At 41.2% G+C, this 22,530-nt stretch overlaps 1 protein-coding gene across 2 annotated transcripts in view; it reads left to right on the top strand.

Moving 5' to 3' along the window:
• Nucleotides 1-10,161, top strand: part of nedd9 (neural precursor cell expressed, developmentally down-regulated 9) — a 72,942-nt gene extending 62,781 nt beyond the window's left edge. For both annotated transcript variants that reach the window (XM_052016691.1, XM_052016692.1), the window contains 5 exons: nucleotides 1,650-1,748; nucleotides 3,094-3,210; nucleotides 5,654-6,907; nucleotides 7,663-7,752; nucleotides 8,657-10,161. In XM_052016691.1, coding sequence (XP_051872651.1) covers nucleotides 1,650-1,748; nucleotides 3,094-3,210; nucleotides 5,654-6,907; nucleotides 7,663-7,752; nucleotides 8,657-9,166 — 2,070 coding nt within the window. In that variant the 3' untranslated portion in view covers nucleotides 9,167-10,161. The remainder of the gene's footprint in view (nucleotides 1-1,649; nucleotides 1,749-3,093; nucleotides 3,211-5,653; nucleotides 6,908-7,662; nucleotides 7,753-8,656) is intronic.
• The last annotated feature ends 12,369 nt before the right edge of the window (nucleotides 10,162-22,530 follow it).

A 22,530-nucleotide genomic window follows, 5' to 3' on the forward strand; every position in this document is an offset into this window, starting at 1 on the left:
ACCCCTCAATCTCCCACATTCCAGGGAATATAGTCCTAGCCCATGCAATCTCTCCTTGTAACTCAGGCCCCCAAGTCCGGGCATCATCCTGGTAAATCTTCTCTGCACACTTTCTAGTTTAATAACATCTTTCCTATAACAGGATGACCAAAACTATACACAATACTCCAAGTACGGCCTCACCAATGTCTTATATAACTGCAACATAACTTCCCGACTCCTATACTCAGTGCCCTGACTGATGAAGGCCAGCTTGCCAAACACCTTCTTCACCACCCTATCCCACCCTATACACCACGTCAACCGTCAAGCACTCAACCACACTAATCCCATTTTTTATTCTCCCCAATCGGAAAATCGGAAACCGGAACTTCCAGGGGAAACCCACATGGTCACAGGAAAAACATGCAAACTCTACACAGACAGCCTAACCTCTGGTTCTTGAACGCAGGTCACTGGAACTGTGTAGCAGCAGCTCTGTTAGCTTTTTGTTTCATGAATTGTACAGCCTTTCCACTTGCTCTAAGATGGGTTGGAATGTCATTAACGTGTTTAACCACCTGCCTGTGCCAGATCTGTGATTTAAGAGTGGATAAAAGGCTGCAGAGCTGCCTGGGACCTAGCTAGCTTTTGTTTAAATGATTACTGTTGAAAAAGACCGATCCATTGTTCTGAAAAGCTTTGCTTCAGGTTTGTTAAATCCCCAGGGGGAAAACAATTTTTCTTGCAGCTTTTCTTTGTGGATATCTCTTGTTGGCTGACAGAACAAGGTTTTCATCCTGCTTTGTATCCCAGACTTCCTAAAAAGTTTCACATACTGCACAGTGAGTCTGTACCTACACCTTGCCCAGAAAATTGTACCTTTCACTGCAACATCTCTTGTTGGCATCCTGTTTAAATCCATGGGCTATTTTGGGGTCAATTACCACTGGAAACATAATTGACAAAACATATGTTAGGCTGAACACTCACTCTGCAATGGAACAGTCCACCAAAGGTGCCTGAATGTGTCCGTGACCCAACAGGTCCAGTGATAAAAGGATATATTCCTTCATTGATATTGAAGTACAGGAAGTCCCCAGGTTACGAACGCCCAACTTACGAACGCCCGTACTTACGAACCGACCTCCGTAAAGCCTATTATTTTAAAAAATCGAGTTACACACAATGGTTCGTACTAATGAACAGGCGGACTACTTTGCGCGATGCTCAAAACACTGCATGTTATTATTATTACTTCATTATTATATTTCTGATGTTTTAGGTAAAATATATACTATATACTAAGACAAACATTTGACTAATTGACGCTAGATGTGAACTGTACGTAACTGTTCCAACTTACATACAAATTCGACTTATGAACAGACTCAAAAACGGAACTCGTTCGTAATCGGGGGACGTCCTGTACAAATTCTATCCTTCACTGAAGTTTGAACACAGCACAATTGGAGAAAGATTGCTTAAAATTAATGGAGCTAATTTCTAATCAGTAGCGTAGGGAATCAATCACTTAAGGTTTAGAATATTTTTCCAGCCAGGCTTACAGTTGGTTTTAATAGAAGTGACATTTTTCACATGTACTGTAAAAGTGTTTGCAGAAATATTTTTTTCTACTTGTATGCTTTGAACTTCCTTTCTTTATACAGGTTATGACTCCAGTCAGATGCGGACAAGGCTACGTTTATGATTCTCCATCAAGACAGCAACAAAAAGTTTATGATATCCCAGCTGCCCGTCATCAAGGGGTATGTATATAATGCATAAAATGGGGTAGAAGGGACAACACCAAAACGGGGCCTTCAGCTGACTGCTACTAAAGTCTCTCACGTCACCTGTGCCTGCATTTCAGTGTGCCCTGTGCTTCCTGTGTTCCCACACACCCAAACGGTTTCCTTTGGCTGCAACCATTTCCTCCACATTCTAATCTCTCTCAGAGGAAAGTATTTTCTCACCTTTTCCTTACTGGATTTATTAGGAACTTTTATTTATGGTGGTTCATGTTAGATACTGCACAAATGGAAATAATCTTACACTGTCCAACCCATTCATCATTTTCAAAACCTGCCCAGATCTCCAATTATTCTTATCTAAGGAAGAAAGCCCCAATCTCTTCATTCTTTCCCAAGAGCCGCAGCTTCTTGGCTTTTCTACCATTCCTGTCATATTTCGCACTTTCTCCAGATTGTGTATGTCCCTTTTCAAAGCACAGAAACCAATACTACACACAATACTCTTAACTGCAGCTTGACCAAGCTCCCATACAATTTTAATGTAACTTCTGCAATTTTGATTTTTATGGACTATGAATAAATTCCAATACTTTGGGATTTTTAATTACTTTGCTGATATTCAACTGTGCTTTCAGTGATTTGTTCACATTGGTCTCTTGTTTTCTAAATTCAAGAGATTATTTATGTCTTCCTATCAAAGGTTCTTTCAGTTCATTAAAATTCAATGCAAACTGGGCAATTAAGAGGCAAATGTTATGATATCTCATGTTATATGGCATTCTTCTTGTTGTTAATTTCCTATAACCCCTCTCTAACTCCCTCCCTCCATCCCTCCCTCCCAATTAAGTATCACCTGCAGATTTTGATGCTCCCTGACTTATTCCTAAATCCAAATCCTGGATATATTTGATGACAATGGACTTGTGACTGGTCTATGACTTCCTATATTGCTCCAATCCGAACAGCAACCACCTTTTACCCCATTCCTTCTATTCAACTTTTTATTGAATTTGCTTTCCATCAAGCTACTTGACACCACATGCCTTCACTTTTGTCATGAGCCCACAATCCAGTGCCTTAACAAAAACATTTTTAAAAATATATTTATCCCATTACACATTCTCTATTCAAACCTAATAGGATTCAATTGGTTGGCTGTGGCTCTAGAAATTAAGGCATGAAAGACCATTTTTCTAACTACTATAGTGCATATTAATCCATGTGAGTACTGTGATCTTCCAGCCACACCTAGATAAGATCTTGGTAAAAAGATTTAAAATTCAGGCAATTTCAAGTCGAATAGTAGCAATTAGCCTGAGTTTGGCTTGCGATCTGACAAACCTTTACTTTCTATTTACAGCTGTATGACATCCCTCCTTCAATGCTAAAAGGAACCATCCATCAGATGCAGTCAGAAGACTTCAGAGCCAGAGGGTTGTATGCCATACCGCCTAGTTTGGGGAACGAAAATCAAAGTGTGAGTATTTGTTGTATTACCACGCATCTCAAGTTCTGTAATTTTCTTTAAGCTTAAATTTCTCTTTTAAGTTGTCAGCAGTTCAAAAGTTGGTGGCAAGATTTCAGTGATGTGCTACACAAGGGTCCCAACCGTAAAACAAACATTAATAATGCTTTTGAGTCTTTAAGAATGGATTTGCAGTCTTTATACCATAGATACATGCTATCAGTTAGACGACTGTTTCCATCGCTGTAACTTTTTCCCTGCCCCTGATCACCTGCTGTTCCGTCTAGACTTGGATTGTCCCAATAACCCCCTGGCTGGGCTCCCTGTCTCACTCTCGTAAAACCTGGGGTCATCCACAACTCTGCTGCCAGTCCCCTAACTTACACCATTGACCCTATAACCATCCTTTATTTCTGGCCCTTTGCTCACACCTGAATGTAGTGTCTGCTCCATCAATGACCATGCCCTCAGCTAATGCCTTAAACTGTAATTCTCTCCCTAAATCTGATACAAATTTAGGAATTGGTAGGCCATTCAGCCCCTCGAGTCTACTAGGCTATTTAACAAGATCGTGGTTGATCTAGCTTTAAACTTTACTCTGTATTTCCACCTATTCCCGGTAATCTTTCATCCCCTTCCTTAGCGCAAATCTATCTACTTCTACCTTAAAATGATTCAAAGACTCTGCGTCCACTGTTCTTTCAGGAAGAGATTTCTAAAGACACAAAACTCTCTGAGAGGAAAAATTGTCACATCATGCCTGTTTTAAGTCGATGACCCTTATACTTAAACAGTAGCCCCTTGTTCTAGGTTCTCCCACAAGAGATGACATCCTCTCTGCATCCACCTGACAAGACTTTTCAGGATCTTAGATATTTCAATCAGGTCCTCCTCGTTCTTACAGACTCCAGCAGACACAATTCTAACTTGCTCAGCCTTTTGTCCTGAGGCATTCCAGGTGTCTATCTAGCAAACTTCTTATGAACTGTTTCCAACACATTAATAGTCTTCTTTAAATATGGAGACCGATACTGTACACAGTTCTCCAGATGTGGTTTCACCAATGCTCCATACAACTAAAGCATTGCTTCCCTACTTGTGCGTACAGATCCTCTGGCAATAAATGATAGAATGGCTGTTTGCTTGCCCAATTACTTGCAGTACTAGGCCTTTGCAAATCATGAACTAGGACATCCGGATCCTTCTTCATCTCAGAGCTCTGCAGTATTTCACCACATACTGTAGATAGTATCCTTTATTTTAATTTCTCTAGCTATTTGTAGCCTCCTTTTGTCTACTTTACAACTTACTTTCCTACCTATTTTTGTGACTTCAGCAAATTTAGCAGCTATATCTTCAGTGCTTTCACCCAAATCATTTATATGGATGAAATTGAGACCCCAGTGCCCATCCCTGTGGCACATCTTACCAAACAGAAAAAGACTCATCTATGCCTACTCTTTCCTTTTAGCCAACAAACCTTCTATCCATGCAGTACATCAACCCCTACACCTCGAGCTTTTATTTCTGCAATAACCTTTGGATGTGGATAAAGGGAACCAGTGGATGTACTATATTTAGATTTCTAGAGAGCATTTGATAAGATGCCATGTCAAAGAACACCAATAAATTGGTCAAACATTTCACAAAACTATTTTGACTTTGTCTAATCACCTTGAATTTTTCTATGTACCCGGCTATAACAATTTTAATGATAGTTTCAGATATCCTCCCTATGGCAGACGTTAAGCCAACTGGCCTGTAGTTTTCTGCTTTCTGCTCCACCTCCTCCCATTTTGAATAGAGGGGTTATATGTGCTGTTTCTGAATCTAGAGGAACTTTTCTAAGTCAGCCAGTTATTCAAACAATTTGCTCAGTACCACTGCCCTAGTGACTGTAATTTTTCCGAGTTCTTGCTTCCCTTCCAATTCCCGATTTACAGCTGTTTCTGGGATGTTTCTTGTATCCTCTGTCATGAAAACTAATACAAAACATCTGGTTAATTCATTCCCCTTGTCTGTGCTTTCCATTATTAATTTTCCAGCTATTACTATTTGCTTTTATATTTATGGATAACTTCATCTCACACTCTAATTTTTCCTTCCTTACTAAACATTTAATCCTTGCCTCTCAACAGTCCTGTCCTCCACACCATTGGTTACCCGTACCGAGATGTGGCTCAGCTTCAAGTTTTGTTGATAAATCTTCGGCAAGATGCCTTGCAGCACTTTTAAGGCATTATATTTAAAGTCAGTCCTCTAATTACTGTTCATATTCTGTATTCACTACAACAATTTGAGAGCTGTTATAATTGGAAAGTTAAATTGAAAATTTAACAGGAATTGTTATCTCAGTTCTGTCAAAGGACAAATAAGGAATAAGTGTTTCATTATTATTGTTCAAGGGTTCTGTTTCAGAAAAGTATATTAAATTATTTTTGCAATTTCTTTATAGGTGTACGATATTCCACCCACTTCCTGCAAGGACACATTTGGCAATCATGACAGAGAAGCTACATATGACTTCCCACCACCAATGAGGCACTTCACAGATCCTCTTCTCAGTCACAAGTCTGAGGGATTATATGATATCCCTCCAACTACTGTAAAGTCACCTTTAAAACTGCAAGCAGTCCTCCCAGGAACTGGGATCAGTTCTCTGAAACAGTCTATCTACGACATCCCACCAACAGTGGTTAATTCAGAGTTGGTTTCAAAAAGGTTGTGTGTTTACGATATTCCACCAACAAATCAACAGAGCTCGCAGAAGGACACTTATGATATCCCTCGAGGTATGCAAGACTTTGATCGGTCTGCACCAACGGCGGAGAGCGTCATCTATGACATTCCCCCACAGGTTTCTCAAGATGTCAAGGTGGCACAGGATGTGACTGATGGAATGAACCGTTTGTCATTCTCCAGCACGGGGAGCACACGCAGTAACATGTCTACATCTTCAACAACATCCAAGGAGTCTTCCATTTCAGCCTCACCACTTCCAGAGAAGAAGGTGCTACTGGACCCGGACTCAGCCTTTGAGAGACTGACTCAACTGCAGCATAGTGTCGACACATCAATAAAGGGACTCCTGGCTTTTGTTGTTTTGGACTGGCGATCTTATGAACTAATGGGAAAAAACCTCAACGATATCCACGCCAGTGTTGACAAGGTCAAACACTCGCTTCTGGGCTTTCTTGGGTTTGCCCAAGGAGCTGTTGCAAATGCATCACGTTTATCAGATATCAGTCTTCACAGCAAGTTGAGAAAGCAGCTGCAGCGCTTGGATGATTCCTATCAGATTCTAGTCCAAACCAGCCAGGCACTGGATAACAACAACTGGTCTTTGAACATCTTGGTGGTAAATAGGTCTCACAACAAATGTGACGACCTGGATCGTTTCATCATGGTGACAAAGATGGTTCCAGATGACGTGAAGCAGTTAGCATCCTCAATAAGCACAAATGCAGAACTCTTATTCAAACAAGGGGTTGGCATTACTAACCTAGAGACTGTTCATGAAATAAACCAGGTGACTGTTGATGACAAAAGCACGACAAACTGTAATCAACCCCATTCACAAGCAGAGAAGACATTGATTCAGATACGGTCATTACACAGCCCACCTCAGTTGGATCACCAGGTTCACATTAAAAGTAAAGAGCCATTAGATAAGAGTTGGATGGAAGACTATGATTATGTCCACTTACAGGTTTGCAATAATTCTCACCTTTTGAACTGAACTTCCACTTTCCCTTTTTCTGAGAAGTATTGAATTAGAATCTCATAACGTGTTTGTAATTTATCAATAGCAAAACTCAACAGTTAAAGATAGTAGTAAATATTTCCCGCCAGTGAATTGTTCCTGTATGTTATTTTGCTTTAATGCTTTCCATGGCTCGTAAGACATTCACAGAAATGTGACAGAGTCCTAGACCATGCTAACTGGTCCACTGAGTCCATGCCAACTATCAAGCACACACTTGCACTAATCCTACATTTAATTCCATTTTATTCAGCTCCCATCCACTCTCTCCAGATCCTACCATTCACTTGCATAGTAGGGTCAAGTTACAGTGACCAATTAACCTACCAACCTGCGTATCTTTGGAATGTGGGAGAAAACCCACGGGGTCACAGGGAGAACACAAAAACTCCACCCCAATAAGTACCCAAGGTCGGGATTGAACCGGTTTGCTGGTGATATGAGGCAGCGGCTCCACTAGCTATGCCCCCGTGATGAGCACTTTCCCATGGGAAGCAATGCAAGAGAACATCTGGGGGAATTAGGAGACTGTATCCACCTATAATAGACAAAAATATCACTGACTGATTATTAGTTTCCTCTGCCCAGTCTCTCTGGCACCTCTTTCTAAGAGATAACATTTTTGAGCAGAGGAGTATAATTTCATAAAAGCACATATAACTGATTAATGTTAAATATGTTTCTTTTCTTAAATATTAAAGGGGAAAGATGAATTTGAGCGGCAACAAAGAGAACTTCTGGAAAAAGAAAATATAATTAAACAGAATAAAGTACATCTGGAGCAACATCAGGTATGTTTTATGTGGGCAGGTTTTCTTCAGTCAATAATCTGAAAGATATTATTGGGATCAACAAGAATTTTTAACTCTTCCACACTGTTCAGTGAAGATGATCATGTTTATAACAATTACTCTGCCATTTTAACATGTTTGAACTAAGTTTGTATTGGTTTAGTTAAAAGGCCAAATATGTAAAATTCTGGTAAAGTAATAGTGGGCAGCCAAATTTTAGCTTTCCATTGTTTCTCTGTTGTACATTCATTGATTAATTGAAACACACAAGTAATTCAGGAAGTGATTCCTTCCCCAGGTAAAACACACCCACCTTCTCCCACCACCTATCAGTCCTAATAAAACATTGTGCAAACGTTGGTTGAAAATGGGGTTCAAGCTTGAATCTCCAGGCTATAAGCAGATCTTACAAGTTCAAGGCCACCCACAATATATAACTCATTAAAATAGGAACTATTTTATCGATAATTTTGACACCCCTGTACTTTTCTCAGACTTTGCTTTCCCATAGATCTCAGCATTATGCAACAAAAAAAAACTGCTGGAGGAACTCAGCAGATCAGGCAACATTTGTAGAGGGAATTGGACAGTCAATATTTCGGGTTAAGACCCCTTCATCTGGACTGATTGTCTATTTCCTTCCTGACCTGCTGAGTTCCTCCAGCAGTTTGTTGCTCCAGATTCCAGCATCTGCAATCTCTTGTGTCTCCAATCTCAGTGTTCTTTTGCTTTGAGAGGCAGTAGAACTAAGTTATTTTTGAGAGATTAATTCTAGGTGAATGAGTTTCACCAGTGAAACTTCAACATTACGAGCTTCAGGAACAAGACAAAAGTACATATTAGCTGTATCTGAATTTTTTATGCACATATATTCTAATTTAATTGTTTTGCTTTTCTGTTTCAGTTAAACCAGTTCCAAGAACTGGAGAAAGAAGTCACAAAACCAGTAGAGAATGACCTTTCAAAATGGAAAGCACCACAGCACATTCCCCAGAAGAATAGCAGTCTCAGCTCTCAAGACAAACAGCTGCTTTTCTTCTACTCTGAACAATGTGAGACTCATTTTGTAACACTTCTGAATGCCATCGATGCCTTCTTCAGCTCCATCAGTGGCGGGCAGCCACCAAGAATCTTCGTGGCTCACAGCAAATTCATTATACTTAGTGCCCACAAACTCGTCTTTATAGGGGACACATTATCACGACAGGCGATGGCCCAGGATGTTCGGAATAAAGTATTAAACTATAGTAACCTGCTTTGTGAACTTCTTAAGAGGATCGTCATGGCAACCAAGACGGCTGCCTTGCAATATCCCAGCACATCAGCAGTGCAGGAAATGGTGGATAAGGTCACAGAACTATCCCATCACTCTCACGATTTTAAAGTCCTGCTACAGCATTTGGCATCTTTATGAAGGAACATTGTTTTTATGCAGCCAAATTCTGAACAATTAAAGTTATTCTTTTAAAAAAATTTGTATTATAAGAATGTGGTCACAGTGCATTTGGTCCTTGTCCAGAATGTTTTTATATCACTGTATTTCTACTATATTTTCATGCGCAAAGTTTCACTGAAAGGAATTTACATTCTTTAAATGCTAGTCACGTACATATGATACTAGATTATCTAGATTTTAATGTTATCTAAATTACTCTGAATTGTACTCTGCACCTAGTATAATCATACTTTAAGGCATAAACTTGTTTTGTACTATTTTACATTTAATACTGCCACAATACAGTTATGTGTCACCATTTTTAGCAACTTTGCATTTCAGCATTCCATATTACTCATTTGGTGGTTTGTCCTCCCTGAATTTGTGGCCATTGGTTTGACTAAATCCTGAAGCATAACATCTAGATTTGTTAGGCTTGACAACTTTGTGATGTCTGTGAATGAAAAGGGACGTAATTTTATTTTAAAGTGCTTCCATCTGGCTCAGAATCCTGCTTCAATAGACTGAGAAGACATTCCTATTATAGAATTACAGCAAACATATAGCAGATATAAATATCGTACTCTAAATATTAATGATGTATTCTGCCCCAATAATCCTCTTCCATGTCCCTGATCTTTTATTGTTATTAACCTCTGAATGTGGGCTGGAAATTCGCAGTTGCCCCTAATTGCTTAAACCACCACCATTCACATGGTGAAGTTATAATGCTATTAAATAGTGAGTGCCAGGATTTTGAGCCAGCAATAACAAAGGAATGGTAGTGCACCTAATAGCAACATTAATCTATTTGTTAATGAATTGTGCCACATTCTTGCATCAAGTTGGCTTATGTAATGTTCAGGATATCTGTGTGTAGCTGATTAGATATTGAAGAAGTCATGTCAAGATCTACATTTGTGTCATTTGAAGCCTTTATTAAAGATTTTTAGAATCATGATTTATTCACAACAGATTGCATTGCTGTCTGATTTATATTTTTCATGTGCCTTACATTTGAGTGGTTGCAGAAGAAAGCAGAGTTCAGAGTTTTTGTAATCTGTGCCTAACATTACAGAACTGGAAATTTACTTTAATTAAATTGTTCTGACTGATATGAAGAGCTTTGTGTTACATTATTCTGTTATATTTAATCCTTATTAAATATATTTAAACATATTGAAAATTGAGGACTGTTTTAAGAAATGGACTTTGCTTTTTTTCAGATGTGATGTACTACCAGACCAAAAATATGCTTTTGGAAAAAAATAAATCACCATCATTAAATTCCAAATTCCTTATGTAAAATGCATTGTGTAAATTTCAGGGAACCCTTTTCTGCTTCTGGTGGCAATTCCCAATAGGTTTCACTTGGAAAAATCATCAACTGCCTCATGGCATGGTACTGTTATGTAGATAAAAATTGAAAATGGTGGCAACATTCAGCCGGTCAGGCAGCATCTGTGGATAGAGGAATAGAGTTAGTGTTTCAAGTCTGTGACACTTTGTTGGTTCTGACAAAGTAGTTCCATTCCCTACCCACCATTTCCAACCCATTCCCTGCCAACTCCAAGGAACTGAGCCAGATCTTAGTGAGATGAGTTTCCAACCACATCTGTCTATTTCTTCCTCCATCAGACCCTCATTAATGCTCTTCCTCAGCCCATCAGCTGCTGAACTCCTCATGCATGCCCTTGTAAATTCTAGACTTGACTATTCCTAAACACCCCTGGGAGCCTCCCATCTTCCTACCCCGGTGAAGTGTTGCCTAACCCAAATTTCACTTGCATGTTAATTGATACCAAGTCTCGGTCAACATCTCCCCCTGTATTTTCTGACCTAATGTGACTCACAATCAGACAAAGATGAATTTTAACACCCTCAGCCTAATTTTTAAATACCACCATGACATTTTCTTCCCTTTCTATGTACAATGTAGCACTCCTAAAAGCCTTTGAACTCTTCTTTCAGTTCTGACATCTCACGCATTCCCAATTTTAGTTGCTCCATCTTAAACTGTACCTTCGGTTGTCTAGGTCCCAAGCTCTGGAATTGCTCTCCTTAGCCTCTCTAACTCTTAAGTTTTTCAAGAAGAAGCTCCCTAAAATGTATCCCTTTGACCAAGTGATACACCTCGACATCTATTTCTGTGGCTTGGAGCATTAATGGCAAATATTTTTTAAATACCTTGGGTTGTTTTACCACATTAAGGACACTTTTCCAAATGCACATTGTTGTTATTACTGTGGCCTGAAGATGAAGTGATGTTTTTATTCCTAAAAACAATTGACCTTTCATGTATAATCAAGGGTTTTTTATTACTTAGCCCAAGTTGTGAATGAATGCAGTCTTATGACTCTTGTCTTCTGGAAGACCAATGGGGAGTTGCTTGACTGTGAACCTTGGGAAAATATTGTGGTGCAGCCAACATATGTCCATATTGTGAACAGACAAAAATAAGTTCTCTAATGACTAAGGACACGTGTCCATTCATAAGACTCTTCATGAAGTACTTTAAAGGTAGAGTATTGCAACAAAATGAACTACACAAATTGGTGCTATTCTATGATTTGTACTGTGGTAATATCTTTAATGTATTATAACCTACAGCATATTTTATGGTATATGTTTTAATTTGTATTTATTATGAAAACCTCCCAAAACCTATCCATTCCCTACTACATTCCATTCATAGATATAAACTAAACCCATCTCAGTTTCTAATACTTACTACTTCACATGTAACATACTCTACCTTAAACCATGCTGTAAAATAATATGTTCTCTATTCCATACCAGAGTTTATATTAATCCAAGTTATAATTTACAAACACACCCACTTTTGCATCCTCAGTTATCATATTGCCCCTAACCTATGGCCTGTACAACGACATACCTTAACTGTTTATCATAGTGTCAGAAGACTGTGAATTATAGCACAGTATGAATCATAGAACGTAATTATAAATTAGAAACATCACATTAAAAAGATTAGATTTGTGGATAATCCCCAAATAGTCTGAATACATAACCTGTATTATGATCTATACTATACCACATACCATACTGTTTCACAGGTGTGCACTTTAAAACATAATCCTTTGTATATCACAATCTATCATAACTAAAATAATCTATCTTGTCAGTCACATGATTTATAAACTGTGGTAAGAAAAAAACAGATGTGGAAGACAGCTTTTTTTGACTCTGCACAATTCTCAAAAGAAAAATGAGTTAAATTATTATGAGATATCTTGTCTGACTTCAGCAAGATTCTCCAGTGAAGTTGGGGGGGGGGAGTGGGGGGTGGAATTGCACTTAATTCCTTATTTTATAATTCTACACACCCAAACTATATATCAAATTCACCAAGGCAGTCATACCTTGTTTGTTATACATTGTGTGCTGTGAAATGGGCATATTTTGTCTTGGTCTTCCTTCAAAAAGATAGTGGAAACAAGGGCAAATGCAAAGAACATGAATATCCTGTTCTGACCACACGGAGATGTTGTTGGTACTCCCAGGTACAAACTGTGCTGGAAAGCCTGAGAGGATGCAGCAATGTAAGCACATGAAAATGACTTATAGTGATGACGAATGCCAGGAAGGAGTTCACAGCAAGCTTGACTTTTTATCAAACGTTCTTGGGAATATAGAAAGATTGTAATAGTAGTGGTCCTTGAGGTCCTCAGAATCTGTTCCGCTATTCAACATGATCATGGCTGATGCTCAGTCACAATACCACATTCCCACTCTCTTCCACACTAAATCTATCTCTCTATTTCCTGCTCATAATCAGGGACTTGAGCTCCACAACATTTGGTAGTGAATTCCAGAGGTTTGCACTCTCTGAGTGAAGAAACTTCCCCATGTCTCAGTCTTGAAGTATCCATCATCCCCGGCCTCAGACTGATGAACTTTTATTGCACTCCCTCAATGGCAGTTTTTCCATTCTTTAGTACAGAGACCAAAGCTGTACTCCAGCGGATCCCACCAAGGCTCTGTATTCTTGCTCCTGTACTCAAAACCTCTCACAATGAAAGGCAACATACCAATTACCTTTGTAACGGCTTGTTTCACCTGCATGCTTGCTTTCATTCGGGTCCCTTTGTACATTAATATTTCCCAAGCTATCATCCTTAAATTAATGTTCTGCCTCTCTGTTTTCCAAAGTGATAGTTAGTGGACTTATCCAAAGTGGATAACTCCACATTTATCCAAATTATGCTGCCTCAGCCCATTGACTGAGTTTGTCTAAATCACGCTGAAGCCTCTTTGCATCATCCACAACAAATCATAATCCCACCCGGTTTCATACCAAAGGCAAATTTAGCAACATTTCATTTTATTCCCTCATCAACATAACTGATATCTGTTGTGAAGAGCTGCAGCTCAACCACTGATCCTTGTGGCACCCCACTAGTCAGTGCACATTACCCTGAAAATAACCTGTTTATTCCTACTCTCTGTTTCCTGTCTGCCAACTGATTATCAGTCTTTGCCAACATGTTATCCCCAATGCCATGTATTTCAATTTTGCACACTAGACTCTTTTGTGAGACTTTATCAAAGACCTTCTGATAATCCAAATGCACCATATTCAATGTTCCTCATTTACTGATTCTACTAAATTCTCAAAAAATTTCACTATGTTGATCAAATAAAATTTCCCCTGCATACACCCATGTTAACTTTATCCAATCCCATTGATATTTTCTAAGTTTTCTGTTATCAAATCATTTAAAATGGATTCTAGTTTTTTTTTCCCAGTACAGATATTAGGCTAACTGGTCTGAAGTTTCTAGTTTTCTCTCTCCTTTTCAAATGAAGACATTATATTTTCTACCCTCCACTCAACAGGAACCATTCCACAATCCATGGAACATAGAAGATGACACCAACACTTGCACTATTTCCCCAGATCCTCTCTTATGGTGCTTTGGAATGCAAGTTATCAGGCCCTGGAAACTCATTAGATTTCAGTTCCATTAATTGCTCCAGCCCTATTTTTTTATTAATACCAGTTTCCTTTGATTCCTCATTGATTTAAACTGCCAAGATCTGGGAAGTTAATATTTGGCAATTCCTCAGTCCATTAAAGTTTTTTGCAATTTATTTTGCAGATTTGATTAAATAATTTTAAGGTGATTGGAGGAAGGTATAAGGGGGATGTCAGAGATAAGTTTTTTACACAGAGAGTGGTGGGTGCATGGAACGCACCGCCGGCAGAGGTTGTACGGGCAGACACATTAGGGACATTTAAGAAACTCTTATGATTCTACACGATACAAGATACAAGGCTCTTATGATACAAGACAATAAGAGCCACATGAATGATTGAAAAATGGAGGACTAAGTGGGAGGGAAGGGTTAGATAGATATTAGAGCAGGATAAAATGTCGGCACAACATCGTGGGCTGAGGGGTCTGTACTGTGCTGTAATGTTCTATGTTCTATGTTCTAATTCAAAAACTGTGGCTCATGTTGGTAAGGCAAGTAGCCAATCCCCTTGAGGCGGTGATGAAGAGCACCTTTCTTGATCAGCTGTAGTCTATGTTGTGAAGATACTCCCACAGTATTGAAAGAATCACATTTCCAAGTCAAGATGGAGTGTATCTTGCTGGGGAAATTAAGATGTTGATATGCCCATGTGACTAAAGTCTACATTCTTCTAGGTAGCAGAGGACAGATTAGTGAGCTTCTGAAATCCAGACGACACATACTGAGCTGTGCCGCACTAAAGATGGCAGGAGTGATGTTTAAAGCGGAGATTGGATTGCTGATGAAGCAAGCTGCTTTGTCCCAGATGCTGCTGAGCTCCTTGAGTGCTGTTGGACTTGTACTCATCCAAGGGAAGGGAGAGTATTCCTTTACACTCTGACTTTGGGGTGTTGGAAGGTTGGAAGGTTGGTCACACACTATCCCCAGCCTCCGACCAGCTCTCGCAACCACACCACTTATGTGATCCAGTTGAGTCTCTGGTCAATTTCAAGCCCTGTCTCCTCCCCCTCCACCACTCTCCCCAGAATGTTGATGATGGGGATTCAGTGATGGTAACGTCATGAAGACGAAGTTAGAAACTCTCTGGCAGTCATTATCTTCTATAGTACAAATGTTACTTGTTACTTATCAACCCCAGATGATTATCCAAGTCTTGCTGAAGGTAAAGTTACAATCACAGTGTCAGACAGCACAGAAACAGGCCCTTTGGCCCACCATGTCTATGCCGCCCGTGTACTCATCTACACTAATTCCATTTACAGCGTCATTTTCTGCTTCACCCCGTCGTATCCGCACTCTCGTCGCATTGCCTGTTCCACTTCCAATCACCCTGCTCTCCCTGCTTCACTCTGCGGCAGATTACGGTCGCACATTCCCTGCTCCTGGTTCACCCTACACGGTCCACCGGGCCATCACCCTTTCAGGTCCGCCTGCGCCCGCCCTGCCTTCACCCTTTCAGGTCCGCCTGAGCACCACCCTGCTGGGTCCACACCTAGTTTTTGCCAGATCCACCCCGGATCATCTTGTTGCCTCTGCACTTCTCCCTGCCGCCCACTACTTCTGTGCCGCCGTAGTTCACTCTCGTTTCGCTCTGCCTTCTCAGCTCTTTCATGTTTCACCCAACCTGGTGCACTGGATCATCGTCCTGCGCATCTTCACGTCACCCTGCCCTCCCTGCTTGACCCTGCGGCCGATTACTGCTGCGCATCCTTTGGTTTGTTGCCCCTTCGCTCTGTCCATATGTTCACCCTACACCGTCCGCTTGGCCATCGCCCTTCCGGTCTCACTAACCAAGGAATTATAAATGGAAGTGAACATAGATGGTGGAGACATGGTCATGATAAAGCAGCTGGCGATCATTGGCCTTGCACACCATCATGAGAAACCCCTGGAATGATCTTCTGGCTCAGACAAACTTCTGACACATGTTACGTTTGTTCTTCATCACGAGACAAACTTGGCGTGGGTTTAACATCTGAACAGTTATTAAAACAACAACAACAGACTGCACAGACTTACAACAGACAGGCTGGCTGGCTTTTTCCCGCTCTTTCCAGCCATTTCCTGTTTCTCCCATGTGACCCCTTGCATTGCCTGCTGGGAACTGTAGTTCTTTATCATAACAACACATAATAACACATCTTCCCTCTTTAAAAAAAAACACAATACTTTATGCTTATACAAAGTATTGTCCTTTATACAAAGTACTTTGTCCTTACTTTTCCCCAGGGCTGAATTGGTGGCCACAAGAGGACATAGGTTTAAGGTGCTGGGGAGTAGATATAGAGGATATGTCAGGGGTAAGTTTTTTACTCAGAGAGTGGTGAGTGTGTGGAATGGGCTGCCGGAGATGGTGGTGGCGGCTGATACGATAGGGTCTTTCAAGAGACTGTTAGATAGGTACATGGAGCTGAGTAAAATAGAGGGCTATGGGTAAGCCTAGTAATTTCTAGGGTAGGGACATGTTCAGCACAGCTTTGTGGGTCGAAGGGCCTGAATTGTGCTGTAATTGTTCTATGTTCTATGTTCTGAACCTGCCAAGAGCTCTTGTCCACTCAGCAGCTTTCGATCAGTCTCTGGGGTGGTTTTATGGTCCTTTTTGGTCTGGTACTTGTTTCCGCAGGTGTGTTGCTTTCACTTGCTGCATTGGTGTTTTCCTGGGAACTCTGGTCCACATGTTCATTTTCTCCATATGCTGGCCCCTTTGGTGTACTGACAGGAGACGGGTCACAGCCATGGGTTGGAGTTTGTGGTCGTAGATCCACGCAGTTCCTCCTCAGAGGTGTCCCTCACTCCGTCTGGATCTGATATGAGTGTGGATTTACTTCGTCTTGCACAACTCCTTGCATGGACCATGTGCCAGAATCATGATCTCAGATTCGCACTTGATCCCCAGGCTTTAAGACTGGTAGGCTTTTCGCTGTCTTGTTGTGATTCCGTTTCTGTTTTTCTTTCCCTTCCTCTTTATCCTGTTTGACCTTGTGTGCTCCTTCAGGTGTCAACAGGTTTTCCTGTAGTGGAAGGTTAGTGCATATGCGTCGACCCATCAGCATTTGGGCTGGTGAAAGGCCATTCTGCAGTGGCGCACTTCTGTAAATCATTAGACTTCTGTGGAAATCTTCTTGTCCATCTTGCGCTTTCTTCATGAGACCCTTCACCACCTTAACTGAACTCTCTGCTAGGCCATTAGATTTTGGGTGATGTGGGCTTGAGGTTATATGTCGAAACCCCCAAACATTGGCAAAGGATTCAAACTCACTGCTCGAAAATTGTGGACCATTGTCTGATACTACTTCACATGGAACTCCATGCCTTGCAAACACAGCTTTCAGGAACGTGATAACTGCTTTGCTGGACGTTGATTGCAGTGTCACAACCTCTGGGTAATTGGAAAAGTAGTCTGTTATAACAATATTGCTCTTCCCATTACAGCCAAACAAATCCACTCCAACTTTGAAATACGGCCTGTCTGGTACAGGGTGTGGTGTAAGTGGTCCTGCTTGCTGCTTTGGTCTGTAGGTAAGGCATATTTCACATGAAGCAGTAGTCTAGCTGATGACTTGGTTCATTCTTGGCCAGTACGTCACTTCCCGTGCTCTACGTTTACATTTTTCCTCCCCAAGATGCCCTTCATGTACCTTCTGGAGCATCTCCTTGCGTAGTGACACTGGAATCACAAACCTTTGAAGACCATATCTTTCACTACTGACAGTTCAGCTCTGCATGCCCAATAGTCCTGAATTCACATTGGACAGTCATCCTTTGCTGCTGGTCATCCTTTCCATATTGTATCCTTGAGTACTTTCATTGTTTCATCTGCCTCTGCTGCTTTCCTAATCTGCTCTGTTCTATCTGGAGATACTGGAAGAGAGGTGACAATCATGTCAGCATAGGCCTGTACATCTGCATTAACCTGTTGGTCACTTTTTTCTGTCTTGTCGACTGCTCGAGACAGAGCATCAGCAACAAACATATTTTCCCAGTGTGTAGATCATCTTCACATCCTATTTCTGCAGCCTTATCAATATGTGCTGTATCCTCATGGGACAGGCATTCAGTGATTTGGACATAATTGAGACCAATGGTTTATGGTCGGTCTCCACTTCAATAGCTTGCCCATAGATGTACTGATGGAACCTTTCACATGCATATGTAGTGGCGAGAAGCTCTTTCTCTATTTGTGCAATAGTTGGCTTCTGCGCTTGTTAAAGCCCTTGATGCATAGGCCACAGGTTGCCATTTGCCATCATGCTGCTGCAGTAGTACTGATCCAAGGCCCTGCCAGGACGCATCAGCTGATATCCTGAAACGCCTTTCCGGATCATAAAACTTCAGCACAGGCTCTTCAGTTAGGACCCTTTTCAATGTCTGGAAACACTCTTCTTGCTCATGAGACCAAATCCATTCATTTTGTTGCTCAAGGAGTGACCTAAGTGGTGCTGACACTGTTGACAGTCGTGGGATGAACTTAACCAGGTAAGTCACCATCCCTAAGAAACGTCTCACCTCCTCTTTGTTTTGAGGCCTCTCCATGTTTTTAATGGCTGACATCTTTCTCGGGTCAGGCTTCACTCCCTCTTCAGATATGACATCTCCTATGAAGGTCAGTGTCTTCACACCAAACTCACATTTCTCTTTATCTAATTTCAAATTGACATTCCTTGTAACGTCAAGCACTTGTCTCAGTTGAGTATCGTGTTCCTCCTTGGTGGACCCCTAGACGACAATATCATCCATCACGGTCGCGACACCAGGTATGCCCTCGAAAATCATGTGGATGGTTTTATGGTAGACTTCTGGTGCGGACAGGATCCCATATGGCAGCCGAAGATAGCAATATCTTCCATGTGGTGTGTTAAAAGTGCACGGTCTCAAACTTGCCTCATCAAGCTTCATCTGCCAAAATCCAGACAATGCGTCAAGCTTGTTAAACCATTTGGCACCTGAAAACCGGGACATGATCTCCTTCTGTGTTGGCAATTTAAAATGCTCTCTTTTGATGGTTTTATTGAGATCTCTTGGGTCTAGACATATCCGCAATGCTCCATTCTTCTTTTGCACAATGACCAGTGAACTCACCCAATCTGTTGGTTCTTCAATTTTCTGTATGACATTCATTTGTTCCATGCGTGCTAGTTCTTGTTTAAGTTTATCTCTAAGTTGAAAGGGAACTTTCCTGCATGCATGGACAACAGGAGCTACTGCTGGTAGCCAGGTAAGCATCTGAGCTCCTGCATACTCTTCCGTGAGTGTTGGGTGGTCACCTTTGGATTGTGAAGCTACTATGAAAACTCTTTTCACTAGGTTGAGCTTTTCACATGCACTCAGACCTAATATTGACTGTACTCTCTTTTCGACAATCAGTAGCTGTGATTTTAAATGCTGCCCCTTGTGCTTAAAGGTCACCATACAGCCCCCTTTTACTGGAACGTTCTCTCCAGTGTAGCCTGTCACGTAGCCTTTCTCTTGTTAGCTCCAGCTTTGCAGCACCTTGCAAAATGATTCTTCTTCCCACAGCTATGGCAGGACTTCCCATAAGCAGGACACATCTTTGGAATGTGTTTACCTCCACATCTGCTGCATTTGCTGTTTGAGCCTTCCTCTTTGATTTGCTGTTGCTTTCGGAAACGCCTTGGGAGCTGCTTCTCTGTTTTCACAGCATGTACTGTTGTGTCTGCTCTGTACAGCTCCTTAGCTTGTGCTCGTTTGTTTTCTGCTGACCTACACATATTCACCGCCTTTTCCAGGGTCAAATCTTTTTCACGCAACAGTCTTTCTCTGAGTCCATTATCTGGAATTCCACAAACTATTCTGTCTTTAACTAGTGAGTTTCTCAAATCTCCAAATTCACAAGACTTACTCAGTGTGTGAAGCTCAGCTAAGTATTGGTTGAAGCTAACGCCTTGTTTCTGGTCACAGGAAAAGAATTTATATCTCTCAAATATGATGTTTTTACTTGGGATCAAATACTCCTCAAATTTTTCCATCAAGCTGCCCAACTCAAAAGCTGTCTCATCAATTGGAAACCTATTATAGATGTCCAAAGCATCTTCGCCAATCAAGTGCAGAAAAATAGCCGCTTTCAATTTTTCATCATTCCTTCCCACTCCACTAGCATCTAAATATATGTTGAATCGCTGTTTGAAGCATTTCCAATTATCGGCTAGATTGCCAGTAAACTGCATAGGCTTGGGAGGACTTAGCTTATCCATAATGGGAACTCTCGGCCTCTCACCTGAATCTCTCTTGGCAAATCCGGTGACTGCTGAATTTCAGGAACAGTGTGCTCCTTCGCCATGCTGGCCGGCTTTTTCTCCGTCTTTTTACAGCTCTTCATTCGTACTCACTGAGTCTCTTCTCAATTGCACACAGTATTCATTTACTTTCCTTGTTCAGACCTCACACCAACTTCTGACACCAACAAACATGTTATGTTCGTTCTTCATCACGAGACAAACTTGGCGTGGGTTTAACATCTGAACATTTATTAAAACAACAACAACAGACTGCACAGACTTACAACAGACAGGCTGGCTGGCTTTTCCCGCTCTTTCCAGCCACTTCCTGTTTCCCCCATGTGACCCCTTACATTGCCTGCTGGGAACTGTAGTTCTTTATTATAACTACATAACAACACATAATAACACAATACACATGGTTAGTAACATCATTGAGGTTGGGGACATTCTTGTAGCCCCCTCTCCTTTTATTTGTTTCATTGTCTACCACTATTCGTAAGAACAGGACTATATGATAAGGCCCCAAGAGCCTGCTGAACCATTCAATAAGATCATGACCTAATTATGAACATTGACTCCTGCCTGATCCCCTTCCCCTGGAGAAAGCAGCCAACATAATCAAAGACCCCACCCACCCCAGTCATTCACTTTCTCCCCCTTCCCATCCAATAGAAGCAACACATACCACCAGGATCAAGGACAGCTTCTATCCCAACGTTATAAGACAATTGAATGGACCTCTTGCACCATAAAGATAAACTCTTGATCTCTCAATTTACCTCGTCATGGCCCTTGCACTTTATTTGTCTACCTGCGCTGCACTTTCTCTGGAACTGTAACACCATATTCTGCATTCTATTTTTCTTTTGTACTACCTTAATGTACTTACGTATGGCATGATCTGTATGGATGACACGCAAACAAAAGCTTTTCACTGTATCTTGGTACATGGGACAATAATAAACCAAATATCGATTCTCAAAAGTGCAACGATCTCTCTATCTCAGCTGTGAACATACTTCATGATTCACCATGACTGGTGGAGTTTAAGAGGCTTTTAGACAGAGACATGAATATGAAGGGCATGGAGGGATGTGGATGATACACAGGAGGAGGACATTTAACATAACTTGGCATCAAGGTCGACACAACATTGTGGGCTGAGTGGCCTGTCCGGTGCTGTACTGTTCTATGTTCTATGATTGGATGTTGCAGAACTGCAGTGCTCTGAGCTGATCTATGGTTTGTGAAATCACTTAACTCAGGCTTAGTTGCATCTTCTGCTGGTTGGTTGCTTGGTTTGCATGTGTTCTAGTTCGGAATCTACTACTGTTCCTGGCCTGCTCTGCCACATTTCTCATTAAGCTAAGTTAGTTTGGCCAGGTGGTAACGGTGAGAGAGGGGTATGCCGAGCCATGAGGTTGGAGATTCTGCAGCTGCTGGTGGTCACCCACCAGCCCTCTTGGATGCCAGGTTTTGAGTTACTACATCTGTTCTGAATCTGTCTCCTTGAGCATGGTGGTAGTGCCACGCGACAGGGTGGACTTTGTCTCTGCTAGACTGTGCAGTGGTCTGTCTTACCAATACAGCAGTCATACTACAAAGCTAGTAGAGCTGCTGTCTGACAGAAGCAGGACCCAGACTCAATCCTGACCTTTGGCACTTGTCGGTGTGGAGTTTGCACATTCTCCCTGTGCCTGCGTAGGTTACCTCCAGGTGCTCGAGTTTCTTCCCACATCCCAAAGACGTGCAGGCTGATAGGTTAATTGGCCACTATAAATTGCCCTTAGCGTGTAGGTGAGTGGTAGAATCGGGGGGAAGAATGATGAGAATGCAAAATAAAAAGAGAATAAAAACAAATTAATTAAGTTGGTAAATTGGTTTATTGTTGTCACATGTATTGAGGTACAGTGAAAAACTTTGCTTTGCATGCCATCCATACAGATAAGGAAGGGTCCTGACCCGAAACGTGACCACCTGCTTTTCTCCACGGATACTGCCTGGCCTGCTGTTCCTCCATCAAGACTCCAGCATCTGCAGTCCTTTGTTTCTCTAGATAATTTCATCAAGTCAGTACAAGGGAAAAGCAATAACAAAACGCAG

This window comes from Pristis pectinata, chromosome 5, assembly GCF_009764475.1.
Source record: "Pristis pectinata isolate sPriPec2 chromosome 5, sPriPec2.1.pri, whole genome shotgun sequence".
In the NCBI taxonomy this organism is placed as follows: domain Eukaryota; kingdom Metazoa; phylum Chordata; class Chondrichthyes; order Rhinopristiformes; family Pristidae; genus Pristis; species Pristis pectinata.